The sequence below is a fragment of the Canis lupus genome, chromosome 19 (genome assembly GCF_048164855.1).
Source record: "Canis lupus baileyi chromosome 19, mCanLup2.hap1, whole genome shotgun sequence".
Classification (NCBI taxonomy): Eukaryota; Metazoa; Chordata; class Mammalia; order Carnivora; family Canidae; genus Canis; species Canis lupus.
The window spans coordinates 41,578,781-41,600,907 of record NC_132856.1 but is presented as its reverse complement, the minus strand read 5'-3'; the positions used below and the strand labels follow the sequence as shown (position 1 = coordinate 41,600,907).

At 47.7% G+C, this 22,127-nt stretch overlaps 2 protein-coding genes across 5 annotated transcripts in view; both read right to left on the bottom strand.

Annotated features, from left to right (window-relative positions):
- Positions 1-5,612: 5,612 nt before the first annotated feature.
- Positions 5,613-11,191, bottom strand: C19H3orf62 (chromosome 19 C3orf62 homolog). The gene is made up of 3 exons (XM_072786236.1): positions 10,512-11,191; positions 9,562-9,653; positions 5,613-8,247 (listed from the first exon to the last, which is right to left on the bottom strand). Exons 1-3 carry the CDS (start codon positions 11,033-11,035, stop codon positions 7,979-7,981), a joined length of 885 nt encoding a protein of 294 aa, XP_072642337.1. The 5' UTR covers positions 11,036-11,191; the 3' UTR covers positions 5,613-7,978.
- Positions 11,192-11,768: 577 nt separating this feature from the next.
- The window catches only part of USP4 (ubiquitin specific peptidase 4), a 53,294-nt gene continuing 42,935 nt past the window's right edge, over positions 11,769-22,127 (bottom strand). For 3 of the 4 annotated variants that reach the window (XM_072786216.1, XM_072786217.1, XM_072786218.1), the window contains 7 exons: positions 19,435-19,662; positions 18,083-18,153; positions 17,702-17,820; positions 17,195-17,344; positions 16,060-16,163; positions 12,967-13,055; positions 11,769-12,596 (listed from right to left, as the gene is read on the bottom strand). In XM_072786216.1, coding sequence (XP_072642317.1) covers positions 12,435-12,596; positions 12,967-13,055; positions 16,060-16,163; positions 17,195-17,344; positions 17,702-17,820; positions 18,083-18,153; positions 19,435-19,662 — 923 coding nt within the window. In that variant the 3' untranslated portion in view covers positions 11,769-12,434. Of the gene's footprint in view, positions 12,597-12,966; positions 13,056-15,143; positions 15,305-16,059; positions 16,164-17,194; positions 17,345-17,701; positions 17,821-18,082; positions 18,154-19,434; positions 19,663-22,127 lie in introns of those variants that run through there. The other variant, XR_012012025.1, reaches the window with a different exon arrangement.

Below are 22,127 nucleotides of genomic sequence, written 5' to 3'. Positions count from 1 at the left end.
ATGTAGCTCTGCACTGAGTGTAGAGCCTGCTTAAGATTCTCTCTTCTCAAAAGAAAAAAAGATTCTCTCTTCTCCCTTTGCCCCTCCCCTCACTCATGCTTGTGTGCTCTCTTAAAACAAAACAAAACAAAACAAAAAACACACAGACAACCCAAAAAACTTAAAAGCATATTTTTTCATTAAATTTATTGATCTCCCATCAACTTAATTAAGAAAATCAAATAGAGGGATGCCTGGGTGGCTCATTGGTTGAGCATCTGCCTTCAGCTCAGGGCCTGATCCTGGGGTCCGGGAAGCGAGTCCCTCATCGGGCTCCCATACAGGGAGCCTGCTTCTCCCTCTGCCCATGTCTCTGCCTCTCTCTCTGTGTCTCTCATGAATAAATAGTTTTAAAAAGGTCAAATAGATAAGATACATACCTTCTTTTTATTCCATAGGCTCCTCCCAAGATGATTATGAATAAACAACACCCTACTCAGACTGAATTCTCTTCCTGTATTGTTTTAAAGTAAAAATCCTCACTGGATGGATGGCTTCCAGAATCTGCCCATTTTCTTTTTTTCTTTTCTTTTTTTATACTTTATTTAAATTCAATTTAGGGGCAGCCCTGGTGGCACAGTGGTTTGGCGCCACCTGCAGCCGGGGGTGTGATCCTGGAGACCTGGGATCGAGTCCCACGTCAGGCTCCCTGCATGGAGCCTGCTTCTCCCTCTGCCTGTGTCTCTGCCTCTTTCTCTCTGTGTCTATGAATAAAATCTTTTAAAAAATTCAATTTAGGTAACATATACTGTATTATTATTTTCAGGGGTGAAATTCAGTGACTCATCAGTTGCATAAATACCCGGTACTCATTATATCCTGTGGCCTCCTCAATGTCCATCACCCAATTATCCCATCCCCCCACCTCCTCCCTTCCAGCGACATTCAGTTTGGTTCCTAGAGTTAAGTGTCTTATGGCTTGTCTCTCTCTCTGGTCTCCTCTTATTTTTCCTTCCCTTCCCCTATGACATCTGTTTTGTTTCTTAAATTCTTTTTTTTTTTTTTTTTTTTATTTATGATAGTCACAGAGAGAGAGAGAGAGAGAGAGGCAGAGACACAGGCAGAGGGAGAAGCAGGCTCCATGCACTGGGAGCCTGATGTGGGATTCGATCCCGGGTCTCCAGGATCGCGCCCTGGGCCAAAGGCAAGCGCCAAACCGCTGCGCCACCCAGGGATCCCTTGTTTCTTAAATTCTATATGTGAGTGAGATCATATGATATCTTTCCCTGACTGACTTATTGTGCTTAACATAATACCCCCTAGTTCCATCCATGTTGTTGCCCATTTTCAAGGCAGTACAGTAAATGACGATGGGGCCTCTGAGTGGACCATTATAGAAAGCAATGGTTCTTGATCTTTACTTATTTTTTTAATATATTTTTTTCAATTTTTATTTATTTATGATAGTCACAGAGAGAGAGAGAGAGAGAGGCAGAGACATAGGCCGAGGGAGAAGCAGGCTCCATGCACCGGGAGCCCGATGTGGGATTCGATCCTGGGTCTCCAGGATCGCGCCCTGGGCCAAAAGGCAGGCGCCAAACCGCTGCGCCACCCAGGGATCCCGATCTTTACTTATTTTTACATTCTTTATTTTCAAGGGTGTGTATCCCACAAAAGTCTGAGTTTAATTGTCCTTCGACACCTTTGCAGGGATACTGGGCACCAGCCTAAGCTGCTCTGACCCCCGTTTCCAGACCAAGGGCCTCCTGTGGCCTGTAGCTGGGAGCCACAGGCAACGGCAGCAGCCCTTTCCAAGGCCAAGTTACAGACTTGGCCTCAGCCTCAGGCTTCCCTGGCTTTTCTCCCTGTGAGCCTCACTGGATGTGTTTACCCTGCCCTCTGCCAACTTCTACTTGCCCTCCCTACTGGTTTTGTCTCCTTGTGCAAGGAGGCATGGGAAGAAGGGGTCCAGCTAAGCCATGGGTTCCTTCTAGCCCTTCTCACACTGACTACAGGTGGCTGTTGAGTGGTTAGCATGAGACTTGAGGACCACAGGGGTTTGTATCTGGAAATATCTTATTACTCTAAGTTGAAAAGTTTAATAATTTTAACTCAAAGTTGAGACCCTGTTGAGAGAACTCCATTAATATTTATGACTGCGGCCTTCTCATCGAAGGTTCTGTCCAGTTTTGAAATGCCAAAGCAGAACCCTCTGTTCTGATTCTGCTGTTATGAAATCCTGTATTTCTTCAGAAGTATTTCTTTTTGTGTTATGAAGTCAAAGATCAGAGTGACTCAGTGTTCCATGAGCTGGATGTTTTTGTAGAATGAGCAGTAAATTTATCTCCTAACAAGGCTGGGTTAATTAAAATTACACTGCCTGTCTCTGGTAATCATCAAGAAAGGATATTCTGTTTCTTATTTTATTCCTAAGACTTTTTTTTTTGAAACTACTGAGTACTTGCCAGATTTGGTGAGCGTGACATAGCTCAGGCACATTCCCAGAGCACACAACGTTTTTGACTGTCTGGATGCTGACAGAGATGTGGCCACACAGGGGCAGATGTCGGGGGCGGGGGTGGTAGGGGGCAAGTGTCTGTGGACCTAAGGCCCAGAGAGCCACCTAGGGGCTCCTCTGCCTGTTCATGACCCCAGCTACATTGGAGGAGGGGAATAAAGCCAACCACAGCACCTAACTGTCTTGACATTCAAGTGTCAATTTAAATGTCACCTACAGAAAGGCCTTTTGTGACCTCTTCTATAGGAGCTTGCCCTATTCACTGCCCATGCCCTTACCCTGTTTTAATTTTCTCCTACAGCTCCATCTGGAGTAGTGTACTGATGTGTATACTTCTGTTATATCTGCCTTGCTGGATAGGATATAAACTTCAAAAGCAAGAGCAGCATCTGCCTCATCCCTGCTGCATCCTCAGCATCCAGGAGAATGTCTGACACTAATAGACATTTGACAAATACCGAGGGCAGGGATTTCTCGCTCATCATTTGAACAGCCCTATCGCAAAGTCCAGTCTTTCTGGCAAGCCTTTGCATTTTGTCTCAGAAGTTCCAAAGGGCTCCTGATGAGGAGTCTCCTGCATATGCCCTCTTCTCTCCCAGGCCAGGTGCCAGCAACCCCTCTCTACCCAAAGTACCCAGAAAACAATAGCTTTTCTGCCTTTAAAAAGATAGTTGCTTCCTACAAGGATTGAGCAGTTTTGAAAATTTTTTCACACCAGGCCTTAGGCCAAAACTCTTCATCAAATCAGGCATCTTCTAGTCAGCCGAGCACAGACAGTCCTTCCCCACTAGGGCTGGGATCCATCGTCAAGTAGATTTCCTAAGCAAAACTTTGTCTACTCTATAAATATTTAGCTAGAACTTAAAATATTAACATTCTTCCACATGCTCCAGGGAGAAAGCAAATTGCCAGAGCCTCAGACAGTCTTGGGACGAAAGCCTTTTCAATAATGATCTACAGTCAGGTGTGGTGGCCTCCCTTGTTTGCATGCCTTATTCACTGGTCACTGCCATGGTAAATGTTCTGTGCTTCTGTTAGCAGTAGCACTCTGGTACCAGGTGAGCCCCCAGCCTGGCCATTCAGGAAGAGGGAGACTGGCCTGAATCAGGCCTCTTTTGCAAATCCTCTTCCTCAATTTCATTGATCACTAATAGCTCACAACTCCTCTAGTGGGAGGATGGTGATGCTTCCTTATCAGCACATTCCGGGGTGCACAAGGACACATGCGCCCAGGTTGTCTGCTGCCTTCTGCGTCGTCTCCCGACCCCCTTGCAGTTTTCCCTGGGATTAGAAGTAGAGGGTCCAAGGAGGCAGGGCAGGTGCGCCAGGAGGTGGCTCCCCTATTTCCCCAGTGAAGGGGAGCAGGAGGCAGGCTGAGGGGAGCCCAGAGACCCAGAGATGAGAGGGCAGGCCCCAGTGCCTGATTGCACTGGCTGGAGCCACACAGAAGCAGAGGCATACTAACCGTAAGTGCCCCCAGACCTCACTTGGCATGATTTCAGACTCTAGACCCGTGTGGCTAGATAGCCATGCCCAGGAATGTGAACATGGCAATCTGGATGAGGCTGAAGGCAGGGTCAACATTTCCAGCCCATGGCCATCCTCGAATTGTCCTTTTGAAAGAATTGTTGCTCAGCTCTCAGGCCTCAGCTGTGCTCTCTGCTCCTTGCTGACCTTCATTCAACCATTGGCTCACCTCTCTCCTTTCTCTTATCCCTTCTTCCTCAGCCTTCCCTGCCTGCCCTCCAGCAGGTCCTAGGAGCTTCTATGGACCATCTCCTGCCTTACAAAGTCTTGCCAGCCTGCATATAGAGCTGGTTTCTAGTGGCTAGGGCATGGACACTGGTGGGATGCAGCCAGGGGACCTGGAGACCTCTTACAGGGCTGGATGGGCCCTGCTTTTCACGTGCCTTGTGCTGTGGCTTGAATTTGCAGTTTGTGATGAGCAGGTTCCAAAGCTCCTATTTATTCTTGAGGTTGCCTTGTTACTATTTTGATTCTGCTAATCCAAATCAGTTTGGTGTTTCCATGGAAACAATTCAGTGATTGTTTGGTTTGCCAAGATGAGCTGCGGGGGAGAGAACCAAATGACGTAAAACATTTTTAGTTTCTCAAATATGACTATCATTGTCTCCCCAAGAAGCCTTTGGTCCCAGTCCCCTGAAAACCAGAGGAAGTTTTATTAAAATAAATGTTTTAGACTCTTGTTCCCCTTCTAGCTAAGTCCCTGGAAACCCACTGCCCCAAACTCCTGTCCCGCTGTATATAGATGAGCATACATCTGCCCAGTAAAGCATATGACAAAGGCAGGAACGTCTCCTTGGAGCACCTCAGGGAGCCAGAGATGCAGACAGGAGTCCATATCAGCAGGGAAATGACCATATGGCTATTCCTGTTAATCTGGGACTGGAGTGCCAGAGGTTCAGGGCTAACCTGCTTAAACTGGATGCTGTGTTTCTACAGTGAGGAATAGCTCCTCATTCGAGGATCCCAGGAGGAGTTACCCTTCTGGTAAAGACTTAGCTAAAGCAGTAATATATCTGTCTGTCCAGCCAGGTAGTGCCAGGTCCCTCCCCCATGCTGACCCTTGTTCTCAAGGCTCACAGTCTCCTCTATGGGCAGAAATAATCCTCTCAGTTTTCTAGGGTTAGGGTTAGGCCCCCATTCCCAGCACCCACTTCCTGTGCAAGGACCCTGGGGGATCGTGAATGGAACGTTGAAGAAGGAGCTCCAGACCTAGAGCTTCCAGTCCCTAGGACCCAGCATCCTCAAGGTCAAGATTCTGTGAGTCCTCCCATTGTGGGTCCGGCCTCTGCCCCAGTTTCTGGGGACGGTGAAGGTCAGCTCTGGGCAATTAGCTGGGGAGGAATACCCATGGCTGGTTGGTGTAGATGAGGGCTTTAAGAAGCCATATATATGTGTGTGTGTATACACACACACACACACACACACACACACATACACACAGCAGATGAATTAGAAAATATGGACAAGGGAAAAAAAGACAAACTCCCTTGTTCTTCCAAAACGATCGCCTGTATACACTGTTCTCACATACACACATCTGTACAAACTGGAGATCAAGCACACTTTTAAAAAACAAATACACTTTACATTTTGGAATAACTTTTAGATTTATAGGAAGGGTTGAGATGAGTTTGTATCTACCCTTCACTCAGCTTCCCCTAATCTTACATAACTGAGGCATATTTGTCAAAGCTAAGAAACATAAATACATGAACTCTAGCCTTTATTTAGACTTCACCAGTTTTTCCATTGTCTTCTGTTCCAGGATACAATCCAGACTACCACAGTGAGATTTAGTCAGTGTGTCTCCTTAGTCAATGTGTCTGTGACAGGTTTTGAGTCTTTGTTCTTCATGCCCTTGACAGTCTGGAGTGCTGGCCAGGCATCCTGCAGAATGCCCCCCAGTCTGGGTTTGTCTAACATTTAGTTTATGATTAGACCAGGGAGATGGGGTCCTGGTAAGAACACAACAGAGGTAGGAGCACCCTTCCCATTGCTCTCTATCATTGATGGTGTTCACCTTCATTTGCTTAGGTGCTATCAGGCTTCCCCATAGAAATCTACTCTTCTTTTCGCTGCTCTGGTCCTTGGAAGTGAGTTACTGAGTCTAGCCTGGCCTCAAGGGGTGATGAAGGGATTGAGGTTGGATTAAGCTCTACCATCTCTATGGGAGACTATCCACATCAACACTTATTATTCGAGTCCTGGCTTTTCTGGATATCAAGTAGACCCCTAGCATGCACACAGCCATTCTTCGTCTGAGCAGGGCAGCCCAGGATGCTGTGAGCATTTCTTCTCATTTGCTCTGGTCCTTCCTGCTAAGGGAGAAGAAAATGATCCCCCACTCCACAGACTGCAAGTGCTTACTGAGGGTGTCCCCCAACCCCTGTGCAGGGACCACAGGGACTGAATGTCAGGTGACCAGGGAGGAGCCTCTGGTTAATCTGGCCCTGCCCTCTGCCTCAGGCAGGGCAACGGTGGCGGCTGCCTTGGCAGGGGAGGCCCATCTCAGGGAGGCCTACCTCGTAAGTGGCCACGCCGCTGAAGGGTGGGTGTGCAGTCTTCACCTGAGAGCCTGCAGGAATCACCAGGCCTGTGTCACTGGCTTTGCAGCCTGCCCTGTGCTGAGGTCTATAGCCTGAAAAACGACCTGGCAAGGGGGCCCCTTGGCCACTGGGCTTTCCTTCCCAGTTCTTTGGGTCTTACAAATAGCCCCTGTGCTAGCCTCCTCACTGCCCCCGCCGTCCTCCCCATGTGAGCCCAGAAGGCAGGCACTTCTCTAAGACTCCGTTTCTGCAAGGCCATCAAAACTTGCCTGATAGCTTATGTTTCCTGAAAGAGCATCATGGGTCTGAGGGGCACCTGGGTGGCTCAGTCAGTGAAGTGTCTGCCCTTAGCTGAGGTCATGATCTCAGGGTGCTGGGATTAAGCCCTGTTCAGGGGCGGGGCTTTTCCTCCCTCCTCCCCTTTGCCCCTCCCCCCAACTCATGCACACACCTTCTTTCTCTCAAATAAAATCTTAAAAAAAAAAAAAAAAAGCCACCAAAGAACATCATGGTTTTGAGACATTTGTCAAAATAATTTCTAAGAAAAATAATAATTTCTGAGGATGTCCTTGTCATTTCTGTCCAGAGTTACGGCTGGAGCATCCCTGGTAGGCTTTTGCTGCTCTAACTGACCTCAGGCAGGCAAGTGGCCTGCTTCCTCCCTCACTCCTGCCCATCTTGCCCCAGCAGGGTCAATGCCACTGGAACTACCTATGGCTTCCCGGGTCTCCAGGCCTAGAGTGGGATGCATGAGGGCTCAGGCATGAAGGTAGATAGGCAGGACCTGTGTTTCCCTTTTCCTCCCACTGCCCTTGGCTGGGGGCCCAGGTGTCTGATGTGAGGGATGGTGGCAGGGAGGCCTTCAAGCTACGCAGGGTCAGGGTTAGGGGTGCTGAGGGGAGATTGGTCTGGAAATGAGGAGGGTATGGCCCTCCTTGCAGACAACAGGCAGCCCTGTGTGCAAAGTGAGCAAGGATAGGAGGGCTTGAGGCCATAGTCTGTGCTGGCCTGGGATGGGCTGGTCCCAGAGGGTACACAAAGCCCACCCTGACTGTGGTCCCAGTACTTCTTCAGGGACCCATGGAAAAGAACACCAGGAGACACAGCAGAGGCCCATGGCCAGCACCCACCTTGGGTAAGGGTTGTATTAAACATCAAAAAACACATTTGAGATGCCAAGAAAAGTGAAAAAAAAAAAAAAAAAAAAAAACACCTACAGTAAGAAACATTTCAAAGCGACAGAATAAAAAAATTGGGCTTTCAGCTCAAAAAGGGACACAAGTGGAAGTTAAAGAAGGTGTGGTAACTCAGATCCTACCAGCCACTTGGCAGTGGCCCCCAGTGACACTGATCACTGTCTGAATGGCAGCCTCCTGCTAGAAAGAACCAAAGCTCCAGTCAACTGTCCTTACTCAATTTGGTATTTGAAAGAGGAGGTCATCAAATTGTAGTCCTCTTCCAAGTCTAGCACAGTCTCAACAATATTGTGATCATCAAAAGCCTGCTTGAGGCTGCCGGGGTCAGTATCCGAGGCCTTCTGAGGGCTCTCGTCCACGAGCAAGGCCCAGGCTTCCTCCCTGAAGGGCGAGTCTTCGCAACGACTGCACACACGGTTCAGCTCATTTTCAAATTCTAGTTTCCCAGCCAACTCTTCAATAGTTCGGATGCTTGTGTGGTCTTTAAAATAAGAACGTTCAGCATTACAATTCCAGTGAGAGGTTTCAGAAGACAGGTCAGGCACAAGTTAAAATCCACATAGGGTGGCCACTCTTCAGAGACTTTGGGACAGGCAGGCTCCCAGGCTGAGTGCCAAATTCTAAGGTGCCCTCACGTCTGGTCCCAGAGTTATTGAGCTCAGCTACCTGCCAGTCCCCAAGGAAAGTGGAAGTGGAAGACTATAGATATACAGGCTTGTCTTGAATCTTAGGGAACAAGATTCATGACAAGCCATGACACATGACACCTGACAAGACATAGTGTGAAAACAATGGAGTCTTTAGGGGAATCAAAATGTTGCCCCTGCTGGCAAGGACTATGGAAGATGGTGAGTGAAGGGAGATACCCTTTAGCTTTCCTCCTGAGGCTGAGGCTGAGGCTACTGGAAGAGACTCCAGGCACTCACATAGTAGCCTGGCAGGTGTCTTATTCTGTGGCCTCAGGGGAGTGACTCCTCTCACCATTCCTCCCTTTCATCGCCTATAACCTAGAGGCCCTTCCAGAGCCAACAGCTTCAGGCTGTTTATCTAATGTGCAGCGTGAGTCATTTGAAGAAAAAAAAAATACAAAAAATAAATAAAAATAAGAACAGGGCATATATAGTTCGCCTACGGAATGTACAGATGTGTAGGAAAAAACCTCTGGCAGGATATACAGCACTGTTAACAGTGGCTTTCTCTGGGTGCTGGAATTACAGGGGAACTTTGGGCTTCTAAGTTTTCTTCTAATCTTTTTTTTCTTTTTTAGATTTATTTATTTATTATAGACATAGAGAGAGAGGCAGAGACAGAGGAGGAGGGAGAAGCAGGCTCCATGCAGGAGCTGATGTGGGACTCGATCCCAGGTCTCCAGGATCACGCCCTGGGCTGCAGGCGGAGCTAAACCGCTGCGCCACCGGGGCTGCCCCTTTTCTTCTAATCTTGTATTATCTACCCAAGCTGAACCACCACCCACTCACCCCATCTTTGCCTATGTCCTGTCTCCAGATCTAACTCAACCAACTCCTGGTGAACCACTGTCCCTTACATCCAAGGATTCACTGTAAGTAGACATTTATGAAATGACCTGAATCACGTGTGTCTCCATCATGCTATCGGTTCCATGATGGTGCTATGCACGCCTGCCCTCGGCAAAACAAATCTACCATGTAGACAGATGAGAACTAAGAGAGTGTTGTTTTTTTGTTTTTTTTTTTTAAAGACATCTGCTGACTCAAGAGCCCGTGTGAAGGAACTATTCTCCCAAGGAGAGGACAGGTCTGGCCTCTGTACTCACCGATCATATCAAGCAGATCTTTTGTGACCTCTTGGCTAGAATTGCTGAGTGGCATGTTTGAGTCAACCTTCAAATCTTTCTCCATATCTTTCCTGTAGCCCCCAGGTGGGAAAAAAAAAAAAAGAAAGAAGGTGGAGAGTTAGAGTCTCAATAAAGTATTGTAGGGAACTCAATGTTAATCTTAAAAACAAAAACATACTGGTAATTTTAAATTGACTCTTGTGCTGTGATTAGAGCAGACAACTGGAAACTGCTAAGTCAGGTAAGTTGACTAGTAGCATCATCCTCAGGACTCATGAGCATCACCAAGGGCGCATTCATGCCTATGAATTTGTTAGAATTGAACCAAGCAAATGGCTTCTTCCTTCTCTGCCTCCAGGGCAGCCAAGATGGCAGGACCTTGAAATTCCAACCCATACGGTCACCCTTGCTCCAAAGGTGCCTAGAACCAGGCAGTTTAAACTGAGTAGGAAGAGGGGCACCTGGCTGGTTCAGTCAGAAGAGCATGTGACTCTTGGCCTTGAGGTGATGAGTTTGATACCACAGTGGATGTAGAGATTATATAAATAAACAAACTTGAAAGTTATCAGGGAGAAAAAAGGTCTAGGGGAGATCTTAACCCAGGGATGGTCTAAAACCTCATCGGGTGGGATGGGGGTGAAGGGAGAAGGATGAAAGAAGTAGGGCCAAGCCATCCCATCCGTCTGGCCTCTCCCTAGTATGCACATTGGAATTAAGGTCTTTGTTTCTGCAGCATAATAAATGAAGTGACTTAGAAATCAGGTTCTCTAACATTCACTACCCCACTGGGAACTGCAAAGTGGTTTCTGGGAATGGTCTGACAGTCCTCAAGGGGAGGCAGAAGCAATGCTACAGACTCAATTTAGGAACTTCAAAATGTTCAGAAGTCAGAGTCCCCTCCTAACTTTTTACAGTCAAATTGGAATCACCTTAGGCTGTCTTTTCTCCAGTTCTCCCCATCTCCCACGGCTCTCCAAAACTGTCTTTCGGGTGCCAAAATGGAGGAGTGCGTCAATACGTTTTCCTTACTGGTCAGAGGTTTTCTTTTCGGGCATAAAGCATGTGGCTTTGCATTCATTGGGGCATGGTTTGGAGCAAAGGCAGGGCTCTCGTTCTCAGGAGCACACGGGACTGGGATGAAAGGAGCTGCGGAGGAGGAGCAGGCTGCCAGTGGGAGCCTCCTGCAGAGAAGCCGGTGCACAGGGAGGGGGGAGGGCGGCACGGCGGCGGCGTCCAGCTCCAGCCTCTGCCGGCCTGAGCATTCCTGGGAATGACTGACGCCTTCAAAGGCCCGGTCAATGGCCGCAGTCAGCTCCTTTCTGCATCTTCTCAGTTTTTCAGACATTTCCCCTAAAAGCGACCACGTCTTTATTATGTAATACATTGGAAATGCACAGAGCAAAACGAGAATAACGTTACAGACTAAGTTGTAAACCACCCCCGAAAGACGCATGTCCCAGAGCTCGATCCACGCCACAGGCCAGTGGCTAGAGGTACCCACACTGCGGGCGCCTTCCTCCCAGGTGGCGGGTGTAGCCCGCGGTTCTCTGGGAGGAACCTGCGATCAGGCGGGAGCCCCAGGGACGCCCGGCCCCGCCTCCCCGGGCTCGGGCCCGCCCTCCCCGCCCGCCCCAGCGGAGGCCCGGCCATGTGTGCAGCCCCCTCGGCCCTCGCCAGCAGCCCGCAGGCGGCCACCTGCCCTCGGCCAGGTCTGCAGCCGCGTCCTCACCCGGCAGTGTGGCCACACTGCCACCCCCGCCAACGGTCGCTGCGCGCGCCCCGGCCGATCACGCGCTCAAGAATGGCGCTCCCTGATCCCCACCCTGCCAAGGTTAAAGGTCAGATAAGAATGCCCGGAGCGACCACCCCACCCCGTTCTTAAAACCCACGCGGCCGGGCCGGGAGCGGAAGCCCATCCCCCCACCCCCACCCCTCCCAGCAAGGGAGGCGGCAGGGACGCGTTGGACAGCGGGTGGGGGTGGGGGCAGCCGGGGCGGGGGTGGGGGGGGCCAGGCCGCCCAGAAAGCTGCCGGTGGGGCGGGGATCTCACTTCTTACCAAAGTGGGCAAGAAGGAAAGGTTCCCATTCTCAAGCCAATGTGGAGAGAAACTGGATGGGCTACTGTACCCAGAAGTTTTGTACACCAACTTCTTTTAAGTGGTATGTAATAAAAGCTCCACACCATATCCAACAGTTAATTAATTCATCAAAGATGGTGAGGGACATAACAGAACTGCTAGGTTCCACACGAGATTGAGGGGCAGGAGACCCCAACACCAAATATCTTCATTTCATTAGGGGAGAGAAGGATGGAAATTCCAAGATGGCTCAAAGGGAAACAGAAACAGGCTTCAGGGACTAATTCTGTGGGAATTATAAACCCATCTCAGTGCACAGCAAGGGAGAAGGGGATATCAAGTGAACTTGAGGCTTGGTTTACTGTGGGTAGACTGCTGGGGTGACCAGGAACCAGCACCAGAGTAAGAAATCCAGGAACTCAGGGCAGCCTGCTGTAGGTCTTCATGGCCACCATCCTCAATTACAGTGTTCCTCTCCATTCTTTGGAATTCATCGGCCTTACTCCACTGTGTAGCCCCCCTCCCAACCCCCACATTCCAGCTCTACAGGTCTTACAAAAACTTCTCACCACCTGTTTAAAAAGAAAATAATTCAGCCTCTTGACATAACCCTTCTGAGCAAACAGGGTCTTTTTTTTTTTTCTTCTGCTCATAAAAGAAGGGGATTTCCTCATCTGGTTTTTAGACCAAACACTAGTAGTCTTCAGGGTGTCAAAGATGTTCTCCTGGGGGATTACACTGGTGCTGTGGGGCGGCAGGATCTTGGAGGCAGCATCAGTTGGTGTCCATGCTGCAAGCCTCATCGTCCCCCATGCCCTGCTGTGAGCTGCTTGGGCTTGTCCCTCCTTCAGAGGATCCAGGAAAACTAGCAAGTGAAGGCGTCTTATAAAATTCATCATCTCGACGTTGGTAAAAGAGCACATAAGCTGCTTTTGTCTATAACACAAGAGGGGAAAAAGTTCATTCACTGGTTGGAATTACCATCCACTCTCCCTGGCTTTTCTCTCACTGTTCAAAACCCACTCTCAGAGTTTTGCCATCTTGCCCTGTGCATTCAGACAGAGGCAACAAGGAAGGAGACCCTGCTCAGAGAGTGGGGAAAGGCCGGTACCCTGTGACAGAACCCAGAGAAGAACCTAGCTTCTCATTTAGGAAGGGTCCTGGAAGGAATGGCAGTCAACTCTCTACTACACCCAGCTCCCATTGTCATATCAGGATGACCAAATAACCACCACCCAGGAGGCTCTTCCCAGCTTTAATCCATCATCAAGGTAAGAGGAGGAGCCAAGTATTAGAGCCTACTCACCACTATCTGATCTTCAGAGGCCAGGGACACGTTGCTATCATCAAAATAATACCACTTCCCGTTCAGTTTGTTCTTCGCATATGCAGTATCTGCCAAGTCAACAAAGAAAATACCTCTAGCAATCACCAGAGAACTAATCTGGCTAGTTTATTAGACTTGCACTAAACAATAAAACTCTAAAAACACAAAACATAGGCCCTGAAATTAAGAATAATTTACAGGGCAGCCCTGGTGGCTCAACAGTTTAGCGCCGCCTGCAGCCCAGGGTGTGATCCTGGAGACCCGGGATTGAGTCCCACGTGGGGCTCCCTGCATGGAGCCTGCTTCTCCCTCTGCCTGTGTCTCTGCCTCTCTCTCTCTCTCTGTGTCTCTCAAGAATAAATAAAATCTTAAAAAAAAAAGAGAATAATTTACAAATACAACCAAGATAAACTAATTTTTTTTTTTTTTTTTTGAAATCTGTTCTTTCTTGAAAAGAGTAAAAATGGGGCACCTGGGTGGCTCAGTTGATTAAAGCATCTGACTCTTGATTTCAGTTCAGGTCATGATCTCAGAGTTGTGAGTTCAAGCCCTGCATCAGGTTCTATGCTGGGTAAGAAGCCTGCCTAGGATTCTCTTTTTGCCTCCCATCTCTTTCTCCCCTCCCACTCCCACTCTTAAAAAAAAAACAAAAACAAACAAACAAAAAAAAAAACGGCAAAAATGGAGTTGTCACAGACCAAGGCTTTTTAAACTGTTAATTTTGGGAAACTAATCAAACAGAGAAATCAGTATCAATCTTCAGGATGGCTATAAGTAATAATCCAGAGCCAAGGACCCATAAAAGCTGATGAAGTTTAAGATTTAAGCAAAATGGCTTTCAAAAGAACAGACCAAATCAAACTCCACTTGGTCCAGGTAGATGGCTACTACTGCCTCTTCCTGCCTCCAGAGTCTCTGGGGTAATCCCAGTGAGGGATACACTGGGCGTTCAGGCTTGCAGAGCTGGGATGTGAACAAGATGGCTTAAATTTTATCTTTCTCTGAGAATCAAAGTCTGTGGCTGGGTAACAATTCCTCACAGTGGTCCAAGCCTTCCCCACAGCCAACACTTTCTATCTTGATTTTATACTATTCTCCAGCAGGATGTTTGTAAACAGCAATCCCAGCAGCAATGAGTAATTCCTTGCCCACCCCACCCTCTACCCCAGACTCTACAAAATGACTGTAATGGAGAACTGGCTGTTAGTCTCCACCTGCTGCATGACGCTGGGCCAGCCATTTAACTCTCCAGTGAGGACTGGAGTGCCTACTGCAGAGATGAAGAACACAGGAAAAGGTGCCAAGGACCTGTCCCTACATTTGGCATTACAGTAATAATGATGGCTCTCAATCCTGGAGTTCCAACTGTGGACCTAATGTGGGTCCTCAGGCAACCAGCCTGATCTCATGGACGAGAGAGAACACCGAAGGATATGGAGGCTAAGGAACTTGCCCAAGTGGTATGTTTATATACTAAAACTTTTAAAAGTTATTTCATTTGGCATGCATGAACACAGATCCCAAAATTAATTCTGGAAAATTAATTTTTCTGGAAAAAAGCTGCATTAAGTGCTGCAGGGTATGATGTGATGAGGGATCACCAATAGCCATTCTAGGAGAGCCCCAACTTTCAAACAGGCACAATTTTATTTCCTAGCCTCTCCTAAAGCTACATGTAACCACGTGCCCAGTTACAAGCTAATGAAATGTCCACAGAAGAGCTGAGGGGGGACTTCTAGGAGGCTGCCTTAAAGGCGGAAGGCTGCGCCCATTTTTCTCTTCTTCTGATAGTGTGCAATGTAGACATGAGGGCCAGACACTGAGCAGCCATCCTGAGCCATGAGGTGATACAGTAAAAATGGAGGGGCGAGAAAGCAGACTGCTGGGCTGAGAGAAAAAGTGTCACAGTATAGGGAAGAGGTCTGAAGCTTAGGGAAGTTCTATAATTTATTGTTGAATGTAAAAGGAACTGAAACCTCCTGTGCGGCCATCTCTGGGGTCCTAACACTGGGTGTAGTGGCAGTTGTCATGGTGTAGATGCAGCAGAGATGTGAAGAAACCCAGCTCTTCACTTCAAGCATCACTAACACCTTTCCACAAACAAGTAACAAAATATACGAAGTCTTTTCATTAAAAAAGAAAATGTCCAGCGGCACCTGAGTGGCTCAGAGGTTAAGCATCCAACTCTTGGTTTTGGCTCAGGTCATGACCTCAGGATCATGAGATCGAGCCCTGCATCAGGCTACACACTCAGTGCGGGGGTCTGCTGGAGATTCCCTCTCCCTCCGTCCCTCCCCATCGCAAGTGCTGGTTCTCTCTAAAATAAATAAATAAATAAATAAATAAATAAATAAATAAATAAATAAATAAATAAATAAATAAATAAATAAATAGTTTAAAACAAAACGAAACAAAAACCTACACATTCTAGACATTTTGGAAGATAAGGTAGAGCAAAGAGAAAGTTTCGTTGATTTTTGCTTTAATATAGTTGTGATATGAGCTTCTACAGTGATATGAGTTTGAACACGTCATGGGCATTTCCCCATGTTTATTGTTTTTTTTTTGCAATGGCGGTGTTCTCGTCCATCAAGTAGGTGGACAGCAGTGCCAACTGTTGGCTTACCAACACAGCTACTAAGTTTTCACTGTTATAAATAGGGGAATCTTTGTGCATTAAGCTTTTTCCCAATGTCAAGTACTTTCCTTAGGATAGATTCCCAGAGGTCGGAATTACTTGGATTCAAGAATATGAAGACTGGGGTGCCTGGCTGGCTCAGTTGGTGGAGCAAGGGACTCTTGATCCTGGGGTCATGAGTTCAAGCCCCATGTTGGGTGTAGAGACCATTTAAAACTAAAATCTGGGGGGGGGAGCCCCATCCCTACCCCCAAAAAAGAAAGAAAAAGAATGGAGAAGCAGCAGTAGTTTGGACCAAGCCTGAAACCTTGACACTTGAGGCCTGAAGGACTAAAGATAAAGTACTGAGGGCAGGGCCTGGCACACAGGAAGAGACCAGTGAGACTGGCCACAGGCATTTCAACATGTCAGAGATGGCAGATGCCAGTACTTACAGTGGCCAACTCCCATGGCTCCGTAATGATTAGACACGGCAATGAGGTCGTACACATAAGGCCTTGCCGACAGGTCACATACAAACTCGGACATGTTCAGAGCTCTGAGCACAAAACACAAAAATGGCCTTTACTGCATCAAACTAGAGAAAGCAGCTGGAGTAACCCAGCAACCCCTTCTCTGCACTAGGCTAGGACACAGGGAAGCAGAAACAGTAACTACATCAGGAATGGACAGCCAGGCTGCGTGGCAGGGGCCCTGTGGGCTCGTCTGACCACTGGCCTATGCAGGCTGGAGAGAAGTTGCCCGGCTAGCTCCAAGCACCAAGCTAGCACCAGTAAGGAAGGGCTCTGGGCATGGAGAAGAGGGCTGCAGCAACTATGTAGGAAGGGCAATTAGGATCAAAATTACAGTTGATGCCATAAAAATTTAAATACCAAAAGAGGCCCCAGAAAACTTTTCTCCCCAACATTTTAGTTTGAAAATTTTAAACACACAGAGAAGTTAAATTTTACAACAAATCCTCCTGTACCACCACCCAGGTTCTCCCACTGACACGTCTATACTCCATGCATCTACCTTCACTCCCACTACCCAGTGAGCATTTTAAAATCTGCATTTGGCAGACGAACTCTTATAAGGCTGGCTTCCTTTTCTGTGTCAGTTACACTCTGCATCCTGGGACCCAGGAACACAGGGAGTTAGTCAATCCCACTCTCTGCCCCAGGAACAAGACAGTTGGATCTGCATCTCCACTGCAGCCCCCAGTTATCCAATTCTCCTCAGCTGAGCACGCTCTGGTTGCTTCATCACCCAGTTAATGAGAAGCAGTACTGTATCTGTGCTGTCCAGCTGAGACCAGGCTCCCTGGGACTAATGACGGATGGGAGGCCCGGTTCAGAGAGCAGAAATGATTAGCCTCACTCTGAGCCTGGAAAGTGCTTCTGTAGGACAATCTTTTCGCCAAAGGTAGGAGGATGGGGAGAGGGGTGAACCCAAGTCCAACTGCCTAAAGCCCAGCAACATGCATCCTAATGCAGAAATGTCTTTGGTGACAAAACTCTCAGCAAATCAGTGCCCAAGTCTTCTGCCTACTTTTGAATTCTCCTAAGAACTTGCAGCTCAGGGACCCACCTGACTGGGAATTCCACGACTGTGTCAAGCTTATCCCTCCAGTATCTATTGTAGGAGAAACGTTTGAGGTGGACTACCAGGATCTTCGGCAAGGACCACAGGTCAAACTTCTTAGTGGCCTGTTGATGCTTCTTACAGTTGGGACAATACCTGCAGAGAAAAGAGAAACCTCCATTTACTGGGGCTGTGGGGGATGGGACCAGGGCCCCTGAGCACCCAAGCACACAGGCATAGCCACAATCCCACAGCATCCTTTCCTGTACTTAGCATGATTGCTTCAGGGTGGGGTGTGTGTGTGTATGTCTAAGCCACCTTCTGAAAAGGAGGCATGACTTTCTTAGTCTGGAAAACAATTTGCACAGACAGACTGTGATATAGGGTCAATGTAAAGAAGTGACAGTGGCACATTTCCCCACCCTCAAAAAAGGATTTTTGTGTACACAGATGGCCCCAGCAGATCAGTGCAGGGTGCATGGGGGCCCCCACCCAGACTGGGGAGCTGCATACCAGGGGTCATGCTCCCCAAGGGTCTCCATGGTGGTGAAGAGCTCAATGCAGTCTCTCAGGGCCACGGCAGTCTTCTTCTTCTTCTGAGGCTGCAACATGCTCATGTGCTTCTCATAGGCCTGTGAGGGAAAAAAAGTGCTGACTTCTGGTGGGGAAATGAGTTCTTACCAGGTTAAGCCACAACCTCACAAACTTCCATGCTTAGAATATAATATACTTTCTGGAGCCTCTGAACATAACGTGACAAAATCTTTAAGTGGTTTCCATTCTCAGTCTGAACAGAATTTGTTAAATTGCCGGAGAACTGGTGAGAGTGACCCAAATATACAGCCAGAGCAGAAGCCAGCACTGCTTCACGACGAAGAATCCCGAGTCACGTACCTCAGACTCTTGCTCATCGTAATACAGGCTCCGGGTCTCACTGTCCCAATCAATGGCCAGTGTGGATCGAGCTGTGGAGGAGGACCACAGTGTTACTCATTATTAATGACCAGCAACAGGAAAGGCTCTTCAAGTGACAGGAGTGAAAAGAAAACACTCAAGCTGCATCATCAACTCTTGCTCACCCATCACCAGCCACAGCAAGAGCAATGCTCAGCCCTGAGCCAGCCAGATCTGAACCCTTGGACCCCTAAATCCTTTGGCAAAGATTTCCTCAATGCCATAGTTAAGTTCCAGGGGTGCTAACCATATGGGCTACTGAAAAGCAGAAGTTAAGATAAAGTCACAGCGACGAGACTCATCTTCCCATCTTAACTCATGGGAAAGCTGACAAAATAATGAAACGCCTGTTTTGAGACAATGGGTATCAGGCAGAGGCACAGTGCCACCCCCAAGAGAAGGAAAACAAACAAGGTGAAGCCTACACCAGCGCAGATTACTCCCTGCGGGCACTTTCCAGGCCCCAGCATGCGACAGAAGGGGAAGGAGATGGGAAGACCGAGGTGGGGAACCAAAGACTGGAGTTCGAGAAGGTGCCTAGAATTTGCAAGGCATTGGACAAGAGAATGAGGCTCCTGCACAGAGAGGCAAGAGCTGCAGGGACAGGGAGACAAAGACACAAAGACCCGAAAACACGTCAATAAAGCTGATATGAAAACAAATTTTTAAAGAGATCTGAGGAAAAAGAAAGGGAATGAAAGAAAGCGAATTTATTTTCCAGTGAAGGAGACACAGTAATGCTTCCAGGCAGGAGTCTTCACCATCCTCTCGGGCTCTCCACACAATGCACATCCTGCTGGGAAGCCTCTTCCATGTGCACAGCAGCCCCCTTCACGGCTCCAGCTAACAAACAGCCCATGAAATCCATGACCACCATCTAGACGGGTCATATGTCATGAGCAGTCTTATGGAAGAAAAGAAATAGGCATGTAGTCTCATAAGTGAGAGGATTCTGGGGAAACGCTGCCATGTGGGAGGCATGAGAAGTGTTATCAATCCAGAGCAAAGGTCCTGAGGGTAGTGGCAGTGGAGGGAGAGCTCACTTCCATCTAACGTCATCGAGGACCAGAGGGACAAGCCTGACAAGATGGCTGGGGCAGGGGTCAAGTCTCTGAAACAGAGACCAGTTAGGGAGCTTTAAGCCAAGGCCCACATGCATGTCTGTTCCTGAAGCTACAGGGAGATGGTGAGAGCCCAGCGCATCGAATACTGAGAGCAAAGAGGATTTTCAAACAGATTCTAAGCAATCCTACAACCCAAACCCAGTTTGAAAAGTTGAAGAAAGTACTTACAGTTGAGTTTAAGTAGTTTTCCATCAGTCGCAAGGGAATTTATGTCAGCTGTCCCATAGGAGTTCACAAGGCTGAAGGTAAAAAGCCTTTTTGGGCAGGGCTGGCCTTTGACTTTCTTTTGGGTGGTCTCCTCATGGTCACCTCCTAGCTCGTCTTCCCCACTGTCTTCTGTTTCTGAGAGCTGCTCTTTGCCTTCTTCCTGATGCTCCATTTCTTCTTCGTCTTCTCCTGGCATACAAATGAAAACCCATGCATATATAATTTGCCAACATTTCAATGCTAAAAATTTACTTTTATACCTAATTATGGTACTTCCTTCCAGATTTTGTTCTTTGCATGTGAAACCACATCTAGCCCTTTATGAGGCACCTGAATTCACCCTCACCCCAAGCTGGTGAGAGAGGCAGAGTGGGCCCTGCTAACCTGTGATAAGGAAGCATGGGCCCGGGAAAGCTTACTGAGGCCCCCAAAGGCACGAGATGAGTCAGCAGGCCCACCTGTCCTAAATGTGGGCCCCTCCACGCCTGGTACTTTACTGGGCTTCACCCCACATCCTCAGACTCTTTCAACTTTGTCACTTGATCCACAGAGAAAAAAGGACCAGAGTGGTTTAGAAACAATTTAAATGTCAATTTAAAAAGTATTACTATGATCACAAATACTAAGTTAAAGCTTCAGTTCCTCTTCAAGAAACATGCTGGCTGGCCCTTCAACAAGTAGTCAGTGACTGTGGCTCAGGTACAGGTGCCAGGTTGGGTTCCGGGGACATAGCAGACACAGTCCTCCCCACTTTACCCGCCCTTATTCATTTGAGATGGTAGAATTTCAAGAATTTTTTTAAGTTGATTGATTTATTTTTTTAGTTATCTCTACACACAATGTGGGCCTGAACTCATGACCCTGAGATCAAGTCCCATGCTCTTCCGTCTGAGCCAGCCAGGTAGCCCTCAAGAGTTTTATAGGCATTCTAGAGACATTATACTGATGAGTAAATTTCCCAGGTATTTCCAGAGAACTGGTATCTGTGGCTGCACTAAGACGACCCATGAATATGTTCATCGCACTGTTTTGCTGTTGGGCCAAAGGGAAAAGTGAGGGCATTGGATAAGTAATTTCAACAAAGATGGGACAGCTCCAAGAGGTGATGGAAAAGTAACAGGAGAAGAAAACATTTAAAACATGAAGTTTATATACTTGGACAAGATGAGTAGACATGGAAACTCCAAGGAAAAGAGGATGTTCTAACATAAGAATCCTCTTTTTCTTTTTTTAAAGATTTTATTTATTTATTCACGAGAGACACACAGAGAGAGGCAAGAGACACAGGCAGAGGGAGAAGCAGGTTCCATGCAGGGAGCCCAACATGGGACTCGATCCTGGGTCTCCAGGATCATGCCCTGGGCTGAAGGTGGTGCTAAACCACTGAGCCACCCGGGCTGCCCAAGAATCCTCTTTTAAAGACAGTCTGCCTCAGCAGTGTTCACAAGGAAAGACAAGTCAGGTCCAAGACAACACAGCACTTTCCTCTCAGGCCACAGAAATAACACAGCCGTGGATGAGGATGTGACATGGGTCCCCGTCAGTACCATTCTTAAATAGCCAGCTGGCATAAGCCCCATACTCACAGACATTCTGTTTCCAAGACCAGCTAACTTGGTCAGAGACGGATGGAGGCTCTGCCTCTTTTACACCCAGGTGGGCCTGCCCCGCTCCCAAACCAGCAAGTGGAAAGCCTGCTCTACCCATTACCTCTCTGAGAGGAACACAGCCAAAACCTGCTTCAGGCCCACTCAGTGAACAAACAGAGCCCTGAAACTATAAACTGTGTTTCCTGGCTGTGTCACTGGCTACCAGCTACTTAGACAACCTCAGGAAGCTTCTGCTAATGCAGTCAGAATTAAATACCAAGAAATGTATATCACAGGATGAGAAAAGAAAGCAGAGTCCACTGAAAGCAGCCACCCAAGATCGCTCAGAGAATCAGTAGGAGACAGCCACAGAGGCCTGATGAGGAGCCATGGCAGTAAAGACATTAGAAGTATTTTGTATTTCAACATTAAATGGAGTTCAAAGTCTACGCACCAAGACTCAGTTAAAGGATTCAAAAGAAGGCAGTGGGCAGCCTGGGTGGCTCAGCGGTTTAGCGCCGCCTTCAGCCTGGGGCGTGATCCTGGAGACCCGGGATCGAGTCCCACATCGGGCTCCCTGCATGGGGCGGCTTCTCCCTCTGCCTGTGTACACTCTACCTCTCTCTGTTCTGACAAAACTGATAGACAAAATGTCTAAAAAGCTAGGCTAATTGTAACAAGAGCAAATATTTACATGGTATGATTATTATTAATTGAGCGCCTATTACATGCCATACTTTAACCCACATTATCTCATTAAGTTATAACCTCAACTGTGAAAAAGTTATTATCCCATTCTGCAGATGAGTTCAGAGGAATGAGGCAACTTGAAGTCCACCCCACACTTTAAGCTAGGAATCACAGTGCTTTAACTGACAGAACGCCAAGAACCCACGATCCAGGGTCTGCTCAGAAACTGCCACAGCCACTCTGACATCTCTGCACATGGGACCTATGTACAAAACACGCTCTTATTCATCCCTAGTGGGAGAATATATTCTAGGCAAGAATAACATTATGACTATACTAAATACCATAAAATACAATTTGCAATATCCACTGAGG

Coding starts and splice junctions, on each gene's coding strand:
- C19H3orf62 (XM_072786236.1), bottom strand. CDS start 11,035: ATGCGTCTTTCGGGGGTGGTTTACAACTTAGTCTGTAACGTTATTCTC. Junction 9,654..10,511: donor TGGAGAAAAGACAGCCTAAG/GTGATTCCAATT, acceptor TGGGGGCTACAG/GAAAGATATGGAGAAAGATT. Junction 8,248..9,561: donor AGATCTGCTTGATATGATCG/GTGAGTACAGAG, acceptor CTTATTTTAAAG/ACCACACAAGCATCCGAACT.